Here is a 17,553-nt window from a genome sequence, read left to right as displayed (position 1 = left end):
ATCTGTAGTAATCAAAACAGTATGGTACTGGCACAAAAAGAGACACATAAATCAATGGAACAGAATACAAAGTCCAGAAATGAACCCATGCTTTTATGGTCAATTAATCTATGACAAACAAGACAGAATATACAATGGGAAAAAGACAGTCTTTTCAAAAAATGAAGTTGGGAAAACTGTATAGCTACATGTAAAAAAATGAAACGGAACCACTTTCTCACACCATACACAAAAATAAACAAAATGGATTAAAGACATAAATGTAGTATTTGGAAACATAAAATTCCTAAAAGAAATCACAGGTAGCAATTTCTTTGACATCAGCCATAGAAACATTTTTCTAGATATGTCTCCTTAGGCAAGGGAAACAAAAGCAAAATTAATCTATTGGAACTACATCAAAATAGAACTTTTCTGCAGAGTGAAGGAAACTATTAACAAAACAAAAATGCAAGCTATTGAATGGGAGAGGATATTTGCAAATGATATATTTGATAAAGGGTTAATATCCAAAATATATAAAGAACTTATACAACTTAACATCAAAAAAGCAAATAATCCAATTAAAAAATGGTCAGACGACCTGAATAGACATCTTTCCTAAGAAGATATATAGATGGCAAGTAGATACATGAAAAGATGTTCAACATCACTAATTATCAGGGAAATGTAAATTCAAAACCACAATGAAATATCATTTTACACCTGCCAGAATGGCTAAAATAAAAAACACAGGCAATAACAAGAGTTTGTGGGGATGGAGGAAAAAAAGGAAAACTTGTGCACTGTTGGTAGGAATGCAAACTGGTGCAGCCACTGTGGAAAATGGTATGGAAGTTCCTCAAAAAATTAAAGATAGACTAACCATGTGATCCAGCAATTCCTCTACTGGGTATTTACCCAGAAAATTAAAACACTAATTCAAAAAGATATGTGCACCCCTATGTTCATTGCGGAATCATTTACAATAGCCAAGATATGGAAACAACCCATTGATAGATGAATGGATAAAGATGTGGAAAAGAATATTACTCAGCCATAAAAAGAATGAAATCTTGGCATTTGCAACAACATGGATGGACCTAGAGGGTATATTGTTAAGTGAAATAGAGAAATACAAATACCATATGATTTCACTCATATGTGGAATTGCAGAAATGAAACAAATGAACAGAGAAAAAGGAGACCAACAGAAAAACAGACTCTTAAATACAGAGAACAAACTGATGGTTGCCAGAGTGGGGATTGGTGGGGGCACAAAGTACACTTATTGTGATGAGCGCTGAGAAATGTACAGAATTGTTGAAGCACTATATTGTACATCTGAAACCAATACAATACCGTACATTGATTATATTGAATGAAAAAATAAGTTAACAAACAACAAAAAATAAAATACATTTTGATAACAAAGCCTCACTTGAAAAAATTTAAAAATAAAAACAGTTCCTTGAATTTGTGTAATTTTAAAATTAACATAGCCTAATTTGAAAAAATATCTTTGTGTAATCTTTATTTCTCCCTCCTCTGAATTTCAGTGGCCTTTATCCTTCCTTACTATGCATTGCCCTGTCTACCTTGTAATACCCATATATATGTACTCACCTACTTTCCTGCCCCAGGGTTTCTATATTTCCTATTTCTCTGTCTAGAGTCTTCCCGGGGCTCTTCAAAATGCTGTCTTATTCTCATCTTTCTGATCCTGGCTCAGTGAGCCTTCCCTGACCTCCTAAATACCTCTCCATCTCACCATCCTGCTTCTTTCATTCAAAGCTTCATCACAACCCCTAGTTATCTTGTTTATGTGTTTGTTAGGTTAGTTCTTTTTTTTTTTTTTTTAAATTTTTTTTTAATGTTTTATTTATTTCTAGGACAGTGAGAGAGACAGTGTGAACAGGGGAGGGTCAGAGAGAGAGGGAGTGACAGACTCTGAAACAGGCTCCAGGCTCTGAGCTGGCAGTCAGCACAGAGCCCGACACGGGGCTCGAACCCACGAACCGCGAGATCATGACCCGAGCGAAAGTCGGACGCTTAACCGACTAAGCCACCCAGGCGCCCCTGTTAGGTTAGTTCTTAACTTGCCCCAACTTCTCATCTCCAATGAGAATAAAGCTCAGGAGCAGTGTATGTCTGGTTCATTGCTCAATTGCAGTGCTAACACAGTGTCTGACACAGTAGACAAACAGGGTATACCAGGTGTTCAATGAATGTTTCAACTCTCCTCCTAAAACCTCCTCTCTGTGGGCACCTTTTCTTCCCCCAGCAGATGCCCTTGGTGCCTTGTCCAGACTCAAGGGTTCCTTCCTTTCCCTGATTGCCAGCACCATCATGAGCAGTTCCCACCTGCAGCCTTTTGGGGCCTCTTTGCCTGAAGATACCTGAGAGTTACATTCTTCTCTCTTCCATCCCTTCCCCATACCAACTATGGAAGCCTGAAGCGACAGAGAGGTGGAAGGGTGAGGAAGTGCAAAAGCCCCCCTTCACCTGCCTCTAACAGAATAGACGGCAGTGTAGTTTCCACCTAGGGCTCCCCACACTCTTGCTTAGCCTCTCCCCTTCCTATCCTTCTTCCTTTACTTTCTCAGCTTCTCCTGAGAGTACTTTCTTGCTAAATCACTTCACTTGCCACCTTAGGCTCTGCTTTTATGAAGCCTGACCTAAGGTATCTGCTTCTCTGCTCAGCTGGCAAATGATTACTCATCTCTCCAGACTTATTCATTCTTCTGTGGAGTGATGGTCTTCCCAGTTTTCCCAGGACTCAGGTGTTTCCTAATACGTTGGACTTTCAGAGCGAAAACCAGGACAGTCATGAGTGAACTGAGATGATGGACCACCTTTGAGAAAGCTTCTCTGGCCAGCCCCCACAGGCCAAGTAAACAGCTCTCCTCTGTGCTCTCAAGCAAACAGTGCACATTTTGATCCTGATGCTTACCACACTTATTGTAATTGCCTACTCTGTCCTTTGTTTGTTCAAGCACACAATGATTTCCTGAAGGCAGAGTCCGTGTCATTTATGTGAGTACTCTATGCCTGGCTCATACCTACTGTGCCATGGGCATTTAGTACATATTTTTAATAACTTTATTGATAAGATCAGAATTTTTGCTTGCTTCATTTTACCACCCACAAAGCTTTGTATATAGCAGTTGCTTCATAAATATTTATTAATAATTAGAGAGCTAATAATCATTCTTGGAAATAGAGCCTCTTCCCTGAAGACGCCCCAAAACCCAAATAAAGTGTTGCTCAGTGATAGGAAAATAAGATTAAAAATCAAGAAACCTGGATTCAGGTGCCAAATTTTACTTATAATTTGTGTAAAACTCTGACTCCCTCTGGATTGAACTGTCTGGTTATTTGGTCTTTTTGACTTTACAGAGCAACTGCACAGCTGTCGTTGTCTATCCTTAGCCACTCTCCTGTGCTGTAGAAGTTATTGCTACTTCCCAAGTGAGGCAACTGAAATTTCAGAGAGGCTGAGACACTTGACCCAGATTATACCAGGGGCACAGGAAAAGCTGGGACAGGAAGAAGGCCTTCACCAGCATACACCTTGAGCTCTGTGAGCAAAGGAGCCCTTCCTCCCTACTCAGCTCTGCAGCCCCAACAGCACACACAGTGCCTGATCCATGGTTGGCCCTCAAATATTACTTGAATTAACTTGCTTAAATGTGATTCTTAGCTCAATAATCTTTCCACTGCATGCAAATACCAGCTCTATTCTGTTACTTCTGAATCACTGGGAGGTTCAATTAAGACAACAAATGGCAAAGTTCTTAATAAAACCTAAAACACTCAGCAAATGTAAGACATGGATATTTCTGGTGTTCCTGTGTGACCACCAGCTCCATGTCCTCCTCATCCCTCCCTTCCCCAGGACCAAGAAACATGGGTTTGCTTTTCCTCCAAGTCCTGTACTTCATGTACATTTCTTTATCCCCTCCCCCAAGTTCCTCTATACTACCCCACCCCCATTTGTCTCTTTGCAACTACCACCCCCAGCTACATGGTGTGCCACACCCACACCCACACACACACCTACCTTCTCCTCATCATCATCGCTGAAATAATTTATCCTCTCCAAGACAACCTTGATGAGTTGCTCCAACCAGCTGTCATCATCAATAGCCAATAATGACTGACTTGAAAACTGAGTAAAAAGAAGAGAGAAAAGGACTACATACAGCAGCGGCTGGGATTTTCTGCCTCAAGGAAGTGGGTCAGAAAGAAGCAAGAAACAAGAGCACATGGTCTGTAAATATGAAAAAAGAGCTCAAGAAATGGGAAAGAACTGAAATACACATAGGGGGTGAGTCAGGACTGGAGAATGACAATATAGTGACAATGATGGTAATGCCAATTACGCATGTGAAACTCTTCACAGTCTACAAGGCTCTCCATCTCCTCTATTATCCTATTCAATTTTGAGAGATAGGAGTTATTTCCATTTTACAGATGAAGCAGCTGAGGCCTGCAAAGGCTAAATAACTTGCCCAAGATCACAAAGCTAGAGGCCCATTCCCTTACTCTCTCTTGACAGTAGGACTTTGAGGGCATGGAAGATAAATTAAGGTTTAGGATATAGTCAGAGACTCTAATGCAGAGGCCAGGAGCCAAGGATGCCCCCAAAAGAGGGTTTCTTGAGTAGGGAGGTCCCTTGATCATGTCGCAGTCTCTGGGGGGTCTGGGGCCTCTTCTTCAGGATCTTAAAGAGAAGAAAGAAGGCAAGCATGGAGGAAGGGATGCCTCATAGAGCGCTCACCTGGAGCAACCTGTCTTCCCACACCTCCTGATTCAGGCTCTTCTCAGTGTGATCTAGGAAAGGAGAAAGCATGGGGATCTTCCTGACCAGAAGACCCCAGCTGGGGAAAAAGAACCAACATCTGAGCACTATTCCAGGGGCCTTATGCCCAGCATCACATTTAATTTTCCCCATATCCCACAATATAACTGTTCTCCCACTTTACAGAGACTCCAGGAAATGTATGACTTTTCAAAGGTCAAACATACCCAGCTGGCAAGTGTTAGAACAAGGATACCAACCTGGATCTCTCTGGTTCCAAAGCCCACACTCTTCCCTGATCCTCTGCCCACAAGAAGGGGCGTTCTGGGAACTCTGGAGCCACAGAATTCTGGACTGCGTATCTGCTCAGTGCAGAACATGGTCCAAGTAAGCAGATCTACCCAAATGGCATCTCAGAAAGACAGAGAGACTGGCCCTCACTCTCCTTACCCCAAGGAAGATCCATCCTGTACCTCAGGACTTCATCTCTTCTGGAGTCTGCCCCACTGCCCCAGCTCCATTTCTCCCACTTTGCAGCCAACCCCTCACCATCCAGTATCTGCAACATCTCAGGGATCTCCTTCATCCACAGCTGGCCCACATTCGAGTTGATAACGGGGTGCAGGGAGGTGATAGGATGCAGGGCATGTAGTAGCCTTAGAGAGCTTACACCAAACTCCCCTTCTCTATAGGGCTTCAGGGAAAACATCTGAGAAACAAAAGAAGTGAGCAGGAGGCAGAGAAAGGATTTAAGGGAAAAGAAGGAAGAAAATCAGAACAAATCCATAGAATGGTAGAGCTGAAGCTTAGACCCTTCCCATTCTTTTCCACCTGTGAACTCCTACATGTTCTGCAGGATGCTCTCCTCTGTAATTCCTTCTTTGACTCCTGGAGACCAAGTTAGCTCATTGCTCTTCTAAGATCCCAATGCACCCCATGTATTCATCTACTAACATTTATCACACTGCATTATGGGTAGTTATTCCCAGGCTTGTCTTTCCCACTAAGACTGTGAACACTTCAAGAGCAGTTCTATACCTTGTCTTTCCAAGTATATATAATGTCTAGAACATAATGTCTGGGCAAATAGAGAAACTCAAAACATACTTGCAGAGAAAATGAGATCCAAAAAGCCATGTCCAAGATCAACAGAGAAGAGCTCACAATAAGGCCATATAGGATATAGGCCAAGTCTCCAACCCCCATTACTTCCCTCCTCCAAGCTGTTTGGCCTGGATCACCTTTCCCCAAAGTCCCTATGGTCTTTGACCCTACCCCTTATTTGGTGCCCAGCACAATGCCTGGAATAGAGTGGTACTCAATGATTTGTGGAATGAGGAGATGGATGGATAGATGGATGGATGGGTGGAAGGATGGATGGCAAGGTAGTATTCATCCCATTTATTCATCACTTACCAGAAGATGGGTCAGGAGTTTCTGTGGAGAGATGAACTGGGTAGCTGAGTTAGAGAGGATAAGAGAAGAGGACAGAGTCAGTGCCAGCTCCAGGATGCCCAACTTCCAGCCCCTTCCCATACCCAGCACCCACCATCCATTCTTTAGTGGAGGAGAAAAGGCAAAGTGGAGAGTGAGCATTGGTGCCCTTGCCATGGGGATTGTAAATTTTGACTCAGCCTAAAAACAAACCATTTTCAGCATAAAACAAACACGTACATGCGCGCGCGCGCACACACACACACACACACACTGGAATATTATTCAGCTATAAAAAAGAATGATATCTTGCTATTTATGGCAACATGGATGGACCTAGAGGGTATAATACTAAGTGAAATAAGTACAGCAGAGAAAGACAAATATCATATGATTTCATGTGGAATCTACAAAGCAAATGAACAAAGAAAAATACAAACAGAAACAGAATCATAAATACAGAAAACAAACAGATGGTTGCCAGAGGTGAGAGATGGGCAAGATAAGTGAAGGGAATTAAGAGGTAAAAACTTCTAGTTATAAAAGAAATAAGTCATGGGGATGAAAAGTACAGAATAGGGAATATAGTCAAAAATACTGTAATCATACTTATTGTGACAGATGATAATTACACTTATCATGGTGAGCATAGAGGAATGTATCGAATTGTCAAATCACTACATGGTACACCTGAAATTAATATAACACTGTATGTTATCTATACCACAATTTAAAAAGTTTTTTTTTTTAATATATAGAGACTAGGGAAGAAAGGCTATTATGTCGACCTGGCATTTTCCAGCCAAAGCACGGTAAATGGTCATTACCTGTGAGTGTATTCTATTAGGGTACACCTTGAAAGCATCTCCCACTATTTTAAGAAGTTGTAATCCAGATATACATTTTATTGAATGTAGCCTTCATATTTGAAAATCGTAGGTCCATCTTTTTAAATATCTATTGTTCATATGGATAATAATCAGAACTCTCAACACAGGGAAAGTAATTTACCTTTCCACTTTTTAAACCCTAATAAAGAATGCTTATTCTCCAAAAAAACACAAACAAATAAACAAATACACATACCCCAAGTAATGTGCTGAACAGATATCCTCACTCCAACTCTGATCCCCACTGGGATTCGAGGTCAAGAAGGGGTGAGGAAAGTGTGATGCTCAGAGTCAGGGCAAAGGAAGAAGTAAGGGCCAGAAATGTCTGTGTACACATTACTTTGTAATCAACAATATTCTTATATCTCTACTCCAGTGTTTCAAGATGAGGAATAAAGGGAACAAGGATTTGTGTCTGGGGTTGCCTCTCTTCCAGAGGAATCCTCTTTTCATCCATGTGAAGGGCCAAATGGCATCAAACTGCTGCCCTAACCCTTTGTCTTCCTTCTCCATCATGGCTCAGGCTCACAGCAGTAGACCTCCCCTACATGGCAGGTCTGCACCCTGTCCCCACACCCACAGCCTCTTCAGAATCTCACTCCCACGCCACTCTCTGCCTGTGGCAGCCTGTGCTTTCACAGCTGGCCCCTCTCCACAGTCTTCCCCACTCATGTACTTACGCTTGAGGTGAAAGCTGCTGAGGTAGGGGACCTGGCCCAAGGAACGGGCCCTCAGAGCCATTTTCGTGGCCATCTTACTCAAGGACACGAAGGCCAAGGTATTGCTGGGCTGGCACACCAAGGTGATCAGTTTGGGCAAGGATACCTAGTAAGATGTGGCAAAGGATTCAGTGTCAAGCCCCAAATTAGCTGTAAGAACCATAAGTTCTCCAACCCCATGGCTTTGTCTTCCTTTCCTGGAGGGGCATTTGAGACCTGAATACACAGCCTGACCATTCCCTGCCCTTCCCTCCCACCCTCTTTCCCTTTCCACTCCATGTTGGTAAAACATAACTAAGGTCCTGATTAAAATTACAGTAGGAAGGACTTGATTAGATAAAGGGGCTTCTTGAAATTTGGAATTGCGTGACTTGTAATCGCCTTCACTGGGGAATATCCCAGGAGTAGAAGACATGCTGGCAGTCAGGAGACAGCTTTGCTGGGCAGGAGAGGGGGACTCTGGGAGAGAGAGTAAATCACAGCTTTTCCTCCCACGGCCCCTGATTCAACTCAGACCCACACATCAACTCATAGGAGTCTTCAAGAATCCTTAGAGGTTGCTAAGAAGAGCTAGGGTGGGTAATCACCCGCCTTTTCATGGAAAGAGAAACTGCAACCTGGAGAGCAATTTACTCAAGATTTTACAGCCAGAAACTGGCCGAGCAGGACCCAGGCTCAGGCCTCCAGGTTTACCATCCAGTGAACCTCTTCTGTGCCACTGAGCCACTTCTTAGAGGAGCCCCAGGCACTTGAGTGGGGTCAGACGGAGGCAGGGAGGGTGGAAGAGACAGTACAAGCGGTTAGATGGAGTTGGGAGGGGGTGGAAGGCAGGCAGAGAGAATGCAATCTGTAAGTCAGAGTAGTGATCTGGAGAGTCAGGGGAGAAGATGAAGAGGCCTCTTTGACCCTAGTTGTTTGTACCAGCTGTAGGATTTTGGAACACATTAGTTGGATGTCCTCTTCATTCTGGAATAAGAAAAGGAAAGATTTAAACCTGAAACTGGTGATAGCTGAGTCTTTTGGCTCAAGATCTCCCCTGGCTCACCTCTCAGAGTTTAAGATGCCAAATCCCTTTCCCATTGTGCCAACTATACCCCCCCTTCTTTCCCTTTGGCTCCCAAACCTGCCCTTCTCTTGTTCCCACCCTCTGCCTCCTCCCTGCCTGGCCCCTGCTCACTGAGCAGTCAGACTCGCTGAGCTTGATGATATAGTTGATGATGATGTTCCCCTGGGGCAGGGCCAAGTAGTCATGTTGGCCCAGCATCTCGATGAAGTTCAGGAGGGCCCTTCGCACCTGTGGAGGTCACAGACCACCATGTGGCAAGATAGCCCATTTCATGGGCCACATTTCCTGTGGCAGAGCTTGTTAAAGTATGGCTTCTCAGACCCCATGCTAGATATAATGTTTGAGTCTTCTCTCTCCAAACAAACTGAACTTTTAGTATCCTTTAGAGCTCTGTGTCCCCACTGACAAGGCTCAGAAAATAGGTGGGAAACACCTGTCCACTTCTCAAATCCTTCTCAGGCTTTGAAGATCTCAAATATAACCCATGGGCCATGTCTGAGGCCATGAAGAGCTTGGTAAGAGTGTCTTACTTCTCCCCTCATCCATGAACCTCCCCCTCTCCATTTACATGACTTCAAGGTCTCAAGAAAGCAATGGGCCTCCCACCCCAAACATTCAGCCTTTTTGCTCACTGGTTTGAGATCTTCCTGAATCATGATTATGACTGAATGCATCACCTCATTCTTCAGTTGCTCTGTCTGGGGCACTAGAGAAAAGACAGACATGCAACTGGGGGTCAGTTACCACCCTTCTCCTCTGTTGTTTTGGGAGACACAAGAAGATACACAGGTGGGAGGTATTCTAGGTAGTGTCCTGGTCTTCAAAGGCCAGGTAGAGTCCCCAGAGGTTATCTCCACCATACCTCTGCCTCAAAGCAGACTGAAGAGTGACCTGAAACAGTATTTTCATCAAGCTGGCATTTGAGCTCCAGCCCTTTCCAGTTTCCTATGACTGTCCACCTAATCCACCTCTCCAGCTGCTCCCCCCGCTCACATATATCTCAAGCTTTAGAACTACAACCATTGTTCTTCTGTTCTTCTTTATGTGAATTCCCTCTCGTAACTCACTGTTACAATCTCCTTGCCTGCTCTCAGTACATCTCCTGCACACAGCCTACCCCATCTCTGGATTGACAGCTTCTCTGTTTTCCTAGTGCACATCACCATGCTCACCTTTAAACAAACTATCACACATTATCTTCCATTGTTTGACTGTCTGAACAGCTGTATATTCCCTGCTTGATAGTGAACTCATTGAGAGTAGAGACTATGTTTTATTTAAGTCTATTTTTGGTACCTTGCACTGTGCTAGGCATAAAGCAAAAGTTTGGCAAACACTTGATTGGAGTTGAAGCCTGTTCCCCAAAATAACAATCATAGACTACACCACTATGAAACTGACTGCATAGTGAGAATTGGTCTAAGCACCTCACATATGTTTTACTCATTTAATCTTTACTAAAAACCCTGAAAGGTAAGCATTAATATTACCTCCATTTTCAGATGAAGAAATAGAGGTACAGACTAAAAGCAACCTGCTCCAGTTTGCATGCTAATAAGAAGTGAAGCCAAGATTTAAACCTATTGAGTTTACATTGAGCTCCTACTACATACTACTGTCTCCCAGAGAAAAGAGCTCTCATAGGAAAGAAGATCCCCAGGACCAAGCCACTTACCTTCCTGGAACACATCTGTGAAAACTTGAATGGCTGATACTATCCTGACTGGATCCTTGGATTCCATGTTCTTTCGTATTAAGGATATCATCTGATCATTGTATAGCTTGGCTATCAGAAGGGTGAGAATACAAGGGAGTCAAGGGTATGTTTACGTAGCAAATGATAAGTAGAAGAAAATCATGTTTAGCAAACTACTGATGCCATGAACTAGATAAATTAGTGTCCTTTCGGAGAAAGGAAAGAGGAAAACAAAGAGCCAGTGTTTGTTCAGCATTTACCATGTGCCAAGCATAGAGCCAGATGGTTTTCCTGAGCTGGGCCCTGCCCCTCCATGGCCCCACTACATGCCTTCTCATAGGTCAGCACACCTCTCATGGTGATTAGTGTTGTAACTACAGGATCACCTTTCTAAGCTGGGAATCAGTGAAGGAGAAAGAGAAGTCAACTTCAGGTGAAGGGAGTGGAGCTACGTCTATGCCCTTCGAGATTCACTGAATTTCAGGTAAGGCTCACATGGATTACTTTGCATTTTATCTAGAAGGACGGAAGCCTCTTATGGGAACCTAGGCCCCTGCTACAGTCTAGGGAGACAAAAAGTGATCCTAAGTGCCCACCCACACAAATACCTGGGGTTAGGGAACTGTGTTAACTTACTCAGGATATAGAAGGCCCTCAGGGCAAGGCTGTGGTTCTGTACAGAGTGATGATCTGAGTCCTTGACTGTTTCACTCAACTGTGGGGAGACCAAGGCCATCAGACCCAGGAGGACTGAAACTAGGGGCCCTGAATATGGATGAGGAAACCAAGGCATGTGTCCATGGAAAGTGTGGTGCTTAGCCATAAGGAGAACAGGAAAACAGAACCCAGAAATCCACATTCCTAGCCCCAAAGGGAAGAAGACAGTGGCAAGCAAATTAAACATACAGAAGGTAACACCTTTTTGCAAAATGTTCAATTTTCTTCTTCCTACTCTAGGCTGCAAAACAGAGGGCCTTATATTTTGCATGGGTATGATGGAGTGGTTTGAACTTTCTGCCTTTTAACCAGAGATTAGGGGGAAGCAGCAAAGGTCTGCAACCTTCAAGAAACATGTGGAATGTACCCAATTTACCTCATGGAGAATATCACTCAGTGCTCAGAATCCAGGCATTTGCCAGTTCCAGGAAAACCTGATGTGTATGGTTAAGGTCACCATGTGAAAGACACCTCCGTCATGCGGAGGTTATGACCTGGGCTGGGATAATCATCACCTCCAAAGAAGAGAGAAAGCTTCTAGCTTTCTAGAATGCTTCGAGCTCCATAACACTCACCTGTTTGAACAGCATGCCTACAATATTCTCCAGCTGGGATTGCAAGTTTATACCTCCATAGCCACTAAGAGCCAGAGCATCTATAAGTTGGAAGATACACTGTGTGCATAAGGACAGAATAAGCACAAGTCAGCTCAGACCTTTCACAGCCTCAAGAGAAATCCTCTGTCCTCACATCTTTTCTTCAAGGATGGCCCAAGTCATCATAGTTTCACATTGCCCTCTTTTTTTCCAAAAAAGGCTCAGGCTCTAATTCTTTCACAGCCAAACACAGCCATGACCTGCTCTTCCACCTTGCCCAGTAAGCTATACTTATTTTCATATAGTTTTATGGTTCCACAAAAACCTTTAGGAAAATTCAACATTGCAAGTATTGGCTGCCTTCAAAGAAGCAGGATAAGTTTAAAAAAACATTTCCTGTCCTTTGGTCTACCTGGTGGATTCCCAATTAGGGCCAGCTTGCTTAAATAGAGCTGGTTAGTGCTAGTTGATGTCCAAACAAAATTATACAGTGGGCTGATAACTATCTTGATTGTCAATCACCATTCCTTGGAGTGAGGGAGGAGGAGGAATGGGAAGGAGAAAGGGAGTAGTCAAAACATTTCCACTGTCAGCCAAAACATGAGGTGGAATTTCCACCTGAATAATCTGCAGACTAGTAGTTAGTATATGAATTTCAGCCTTCAACTGGCTAATTGGCTACATAGAGCAAGCCTTTGTTCCAAATTCATAGATGTCTACCCTAGGCAACATGCAGACATGTGCCAGGATGGAGATTAAACAAGAGATTGTGTGGCTGGTCCACTAATGTGAAGAACTCAGAGTATGTATGTGAGAAAGGCCATCTCTTCATATACCAAGCAAAGTGCAGTTGAGGTAGTAGCATAGCAGTAGACTGCATACTGTAGTCCCTGGAAATTTGATGCTAATGTGTGTTGCACCCCCAAAAAAATCCTCCTCTTTGAAATTCACAAATGCACATTAGCGTATTTAATAACCCTGAAAAATATGCCTCTCGGATGCCTATTGGTGCATAATTGACCAATATCTGCAGCTGCCATGCTCTAAAATCCATCACTGTGTTAAAACTGAAGTCAGAGTCCCACAGGTTTGTCCCAGCCAATGACTGAATATGGCAGGTCCACTAAGGTGGGCCTATTAGTCCTTCAAGATGTAGGACTTTTCTGACGGGTAACTTTGGTTCAGTGGCTCCCTGTTGGCTTCACTAAAACTTTCTTACAACTGCACTGTAATCTTTTTTTTTAATTTTTTTAATGTTTTATTTATTTCTAGGAGAGAGAGAGAGACTGTGTGAGCAGGGGAGGGTCAGAGAGAGAGGGAGTCACAGACTGAAACAGGCTCCAGGCTCTGAGCTGGCAGTCAGCACAGAGCCCGACGCGGGGCTCGAACCCACGAACCGCAAGATCATGACCTAAGCGAAAGTCGGACGCCTAACCGACTAAGCCACCCAGGCGCCCCTGCACTGTAATCTTATATCTTCTTCTCTTTCTCTTTCCTTCCCTTCCTTCTCTCCTTCCCCTCCTCGGTGCCAAGGGTCAGATATACATCGTAGTCTGATGGTTCGTGAAGCCCTCTCTGGCTCCCTCCCTGTTTTCCCCCACAGATGTTCTTCCAGTATATCTCTTGCACCTCTAATCCCATGTTAGTATTTGTTTCTTGGAGGACCAGATTAGCCTACATATTGAAAGCTCTGAGAAGTCCTACATTTAAGACTTTAATTTTATCTCAGTATTTCCCACCCGTTTTGCTAACTAACACACCTTCTTTTTGTGGAATACCCATTAAAATTTGGAGGGAGCTTGGTTTGAGGAATGCCATTGAAATGGAAGAAGGACTGAAACAACAATCAGAAAATTTGGGTTCTGGTTCTTTAAGAGTCCTCTGCTCTTAAAAATATTTAATATTGGCATAACAATTCTAAGGTAGGCAGAATATAGCAATGGCCACCCAAATTCCAGGGCTCTTCTCCCAGTTATTTAATCAAGTAGTAATGAAGGTGTTTCTATGAAGAGATTTTGCAGACATAATTAAGGTCCCATACCAGTTGACCTTACAATAGGGAGATTATCCAGGAGGGGTTGATCTACTCTGATGAGCCATATAAATTTGAGTCTAGAGGTCAGAGGAAAGTCAGAGAGATTCAAAAGGTGAGATGAATTCAACAAATAGGAGTGGCAGAATTCCCAAAAACCTCATTTTACAAAAACAAGTTTCAGGCTGGATTTGGCCTGTGGGCCATGCTTCGCCAACCCCAGCATTAACTACTCAATAAACATGGAAAGCATAAACTAGTTAAATTATCTTCACACCCGATTCCAATCACCTGGGTAATGTAGAAAGGTGCCACTTTTGCAGACATCAAAGTCATGAACCATCGGGTTAACCAGTTCGCTTGGTTCTTGAGTTTGGGTGGTGGAATGAGGAAGAAGAGATGGCCAATTATCACCAGAGCTTGCTCTGTTACCTGTGCCCAAGGAGACACAACAAATTTGCCTCAGCTCAGGGATGGAGGCAATATAATCCCTTATGGGCTTTGCCTTAGTCATCTTTGTATCTGCAAGGCTTAGCACAGTGCCTAGAAAATGATGGTAATCATAAATGTAAGTTGCTTAATTGCATACTTAATACATGAATGGACAGTGGAGTTTTCTGATAGTACACTTTTCTGGAGGATAGGAAGAGGAGCCTGAGGAAAATCACCCTGCACTTTTGGAAGAGCCATTTAAGTTATCTTTCCACCAATAAGTGGCTAGACATGGCCCTGTCCCATCTTTAACCCAAGACATACTCCTTCAGCCCATCCATCCAACCCCTGCTATCTGCAATCCTACCTTGCTGTTGCTCTTCAAGGACCAACGATTGAAGAGAACCCGAAGGGTGAGGTAAGCCTTGATGGACAGTGCCTCTTGTGTGATGTCCATTAATTCATCATTCTCAGTGCCCAGATCCAGATGCTTCCGGGAACTGATGACCAATCCTTTGAGCACTATGAGGGAGCAGGGAATTTGAGCTGTGCATCACCTTTCCCTTCCCACAAAGCAAAACATACATGTGGGCACAGTCCTCTCATCCCCAACTCTAAAAGCATCTGTGGAGTCCTGTGCTGGGAAACACCCAGCCATTCACCATCTCCCCAACTATTTTTCTTTTCTGACCATACCTGGCCCACACAGCAGGGAAAGGGAAAGTGGTTGAGGCTGTCAACACGCACAGCATCCCTATCAAACTTGGTCCTTGCCCTAAATCAAGCCAAGAAAAGTCAGATGGACTGCCAGCTCAGAGCCTGGAGCCTGTTTCAGAGTCTGTGTCTCCCTCTCTCTCTGACCCTTCCCTGCTCACGCTGTCTCTCTCTCTCTCCTAGAAATAAATAAAAAAAAAAAAAAAAGAAAAGTCAGATGGAGCAGAGCTCACACCTGGCCTGCTCTCAGTCATTTCCTGCCCCTCCCCCACCTTCTGGGATCCCTATTCAGAGGGACCCAGTCTTTTTCTTCCCTCTTTCCTCTCTCCCTTATTCCAACAGAGTCTTCCCCAGACCCTCCTAGTCCTCACCATGACATACTGCCAACATGACATCCTTCTTTTGGGCCATTCTCAGAAGGCGCAGGATATATTCCCATGTGACACCAATATAAGGTGCTGCACCTAAGAGACAGAGTATAAGAAAAACATCCCTATCCCAGGGAGGGGTGCCTCCTAGCCTTAGGGTAGGAAACTCTATAGATTGGGAGCCACCAGATCTGGGTTCTGATCCTAGCTCTGCCTCCAGAGTCTGAGCAACCAGGAACAAGTTACCTAATTTATCTGACTTTCAGCTTCTTCAACTGTTAAATAGGACTACAATCCCTGGTATGACTGCTGTACAGGGCTGCTGGAAAGATTAAGCTCAATAATGGATGTTAGCATAGCATGAAGATACAAGGTATTGGTAAAGCCTATGCATGAACACTCCCTTCCAAGGACCCTGAAGGAAATGAAGAGTGATGCCATCTGAAGTGGATGTGAAAACATTCATTCTGATTAGATCAGGATACACATTTCCAATTTCTGTCACTGTGTCCTCTGAGCTTGCTGTGCAGTCCAAACCACATGCCTTGTCATTGTGATCTTAATGCCCAGAAGGCCAGCTGACTTCCCCCAGATTCTCTGTGGCCCCATTTCTAAGTGGTAAAGAAAGGAAAGTCACTGTCATAGGCTGCTGACTTGATTGTTTTTTCATACTTTGTGATTGGGAGAGGCGAGCTGAATGAGTAAGAGGGGCACTGCCATCATAAGTAGCCACCAGGATAGAGATTGTATGGTGATTCTTAGCCTCATCCTGCTACACTATTACCTTCCAAGCCTCTAATCAAATTCAAAACTGCAAGTTCCCTTAAGTACACCACTCCTTGCTTCCTTCTGTGCCCCTCCCTGCCACTGTTGAATGGGTACTCTCTATTCTGCCTTCTCTGTCCACCTGGAGTCTTCTCTCCAGCTCCACAGTCTCCCATGCCCTAATATGTCCTACTCTTCCATTCTTGGTCTCCAGGAACTCCCTCTTGAGTTCCCAGCAGCACAACTGGGACCAAATTTGTCCCCTTCCCATCTACATATACACACCCATGACTCAACTAAGCGGAGATGTCCAATGGAAGGAATCAGGAGGATAAAGCTAGTCTAGAACACATACAATGCCCCCACCCCCTGCTGGCCCTATCCTCTTCTCAGACTAACTCTTCCACAATAGGGATTTGTACCCTTGCAGAAGATGAGTTTCCCCACTGCAACCAGGAGACAGTTTGGGGGCAGGTTGTTCTGATGCCATCTGTCCCACAACTTGAAGATGACTATTCCTGGAGACTGGAACCCCAGAGCCATTAGGACTGCAGTACACAACTCCTCCAGTTCTCCCTCTGGCTTCTGAAAAGAGAAAGACTAACTGTTCCAAGGCTAATCCCCAAGATGAGTCCCACAGCTTCTGAGAATCAGATTTGGTCCTCCATCTAGCAGGCAAGAACTCACCTACCACCCATCCAATATACACTTTCCCAGTGATAGATGGCAAGAGCTTCCTAAAGTGTGCAAAGGACAGGAAGACAATAAATTTGCACAGTCTGTGTATTGGGGTGGGAGTGGGTATTGGGGTTTTCAGAGCACAAAGATTTCACTACAGCAGCAAGTGAATCACCAGGAAAGTGGGTAGATTACGGAAGCAACTTTGGAAGTCCCTGACAGGTCAGGGGTCTTGATCAGAAGACAGGCATGTCAAAGAAGGCAGATAAACGGGGAGGAAGATACCCTTAGGTAGGTAGTTAACCAAGAAAATAAGAAACCAGATTAACCCAACATCAGGAAAGTAGGTACAAAGTATGTGAATAGATGGGTAAGTAGACATCATGAATGTTCAGTCTAAAGGTGGGTTAGCACACAGATATGTGGATTTAAATGGGTTGGTATGATTAGTTAAGCCCAATAACAAAGGTGACCACCTAAGGAATCCCAGGACACAGTCTGAAAACCAGATCACACTCTGAGATCAACAGCCCAAACCCTTTCCCCTTTCCATTTCACTCCTCCTGCCTCACCACTTCAATTCACTACTGTATCTTCCAATTCTGTCTGTGTCACAGTTCTTGAGATAGGCTCAGAGTACAAGATATGAGCTCTAGCAAACTA

At 43.8% G+C, this 17,553-nt stretch overlaps 1 protein-coding gene across 1 annotated transcript in view; it reads right to left on the bottom strand.

Moving 5' to 3' along the window:
* The window catches only part of LOC144227426 (maestro heat-like repeat-containing protein family member 1), an 80,269-nt gene that overhangs the window by 44,982 nt on the left and 17,734 nt on the right, over nucleotides 1-17,553 (bottom strand). The window contains exons 5-19 of the mRNA XM_077759025.1: nucleotides 16,635-16,797; nucleotides 15,451-15,543; nucleotides 14,733-14,887; nucleotides 14,225-14,365; nucleotides 11,881-11,979; nucleotides 11,225-11,303; nucleotides 10,568-10,678; nucleotides 9,525-9,598; nucleotides 9,004-9,120; nucleotides 8,748-8,792; nucleotides 7,788-7,932; nucleotides 6,200-6,243; nucleotides 5,333-5,492; nucleotides 4,763-4,815; nucleotides 4,043-4,150 (exon numbers count right to left, since the gene is read on the bottom strand). Coding sequence (XP_077615151.1) covers nucleotides 4,043-4,150; nucleotides 4,763-4,815; nucleotides 5,333-5,492; nucleotides 6,200-6,243; nucleotides 7,788-7,932; nucleotides 8,748-8,792; nucleotides 9,004-9,120; nucleotides 9,525-9,598; nucleotides 10,568-10,678; nucleotides 11,225-11,303; nucleotides 11,881-11,979; nucleotides 14,225-14,365; nucleotides 14,733-14,887; nucleotides 15,451-15,543; nucleotides 16,635-16,797 — 1,587 coding nt within the window. The remainder of the gene's footprint in view (nucleotides 1-4,042; nucleotides 4,151-4,762; nucleotides 4,816-5,332; nucleotides 5,493-6,199; nucleotides 6,244-7,787; nucleotides 7,933-8,747; nucleotides 8,793-9,003; nucleotides 9,121-9,524; nucleotides 9,599-10,567; nucleotides 10,679-11,224; nucleotides 11,304-11,880; nucleotides 11,980-14,224; nucleotides 14,366-14,732; nucleotides 14,888-15,450; nucleotides 15,544-16,634; nucleotides 16,798-17,553) is intronic.

This window comes from Crocuta crocuta, unplaced genomic scaffold (genome assembly GCF_008692635.1).
Source record: "Crocuta crocuta isolate KB4526 unplaced genomic scaffold, BGI_CrCroc_1.0 scaffold72, whole genome shotgun sequence".
Taxonomy (NCBI): Eukaryota; Metazoa; Chordata; class Mammalia; order Carnivora; family Hyaenidae; genus Crocuta; species Crocuta crocuta.
Note: the sequence above shows the minus strand (reverse complement) of the source record. Positions and strands in the feature narration are given on the sequence as shown.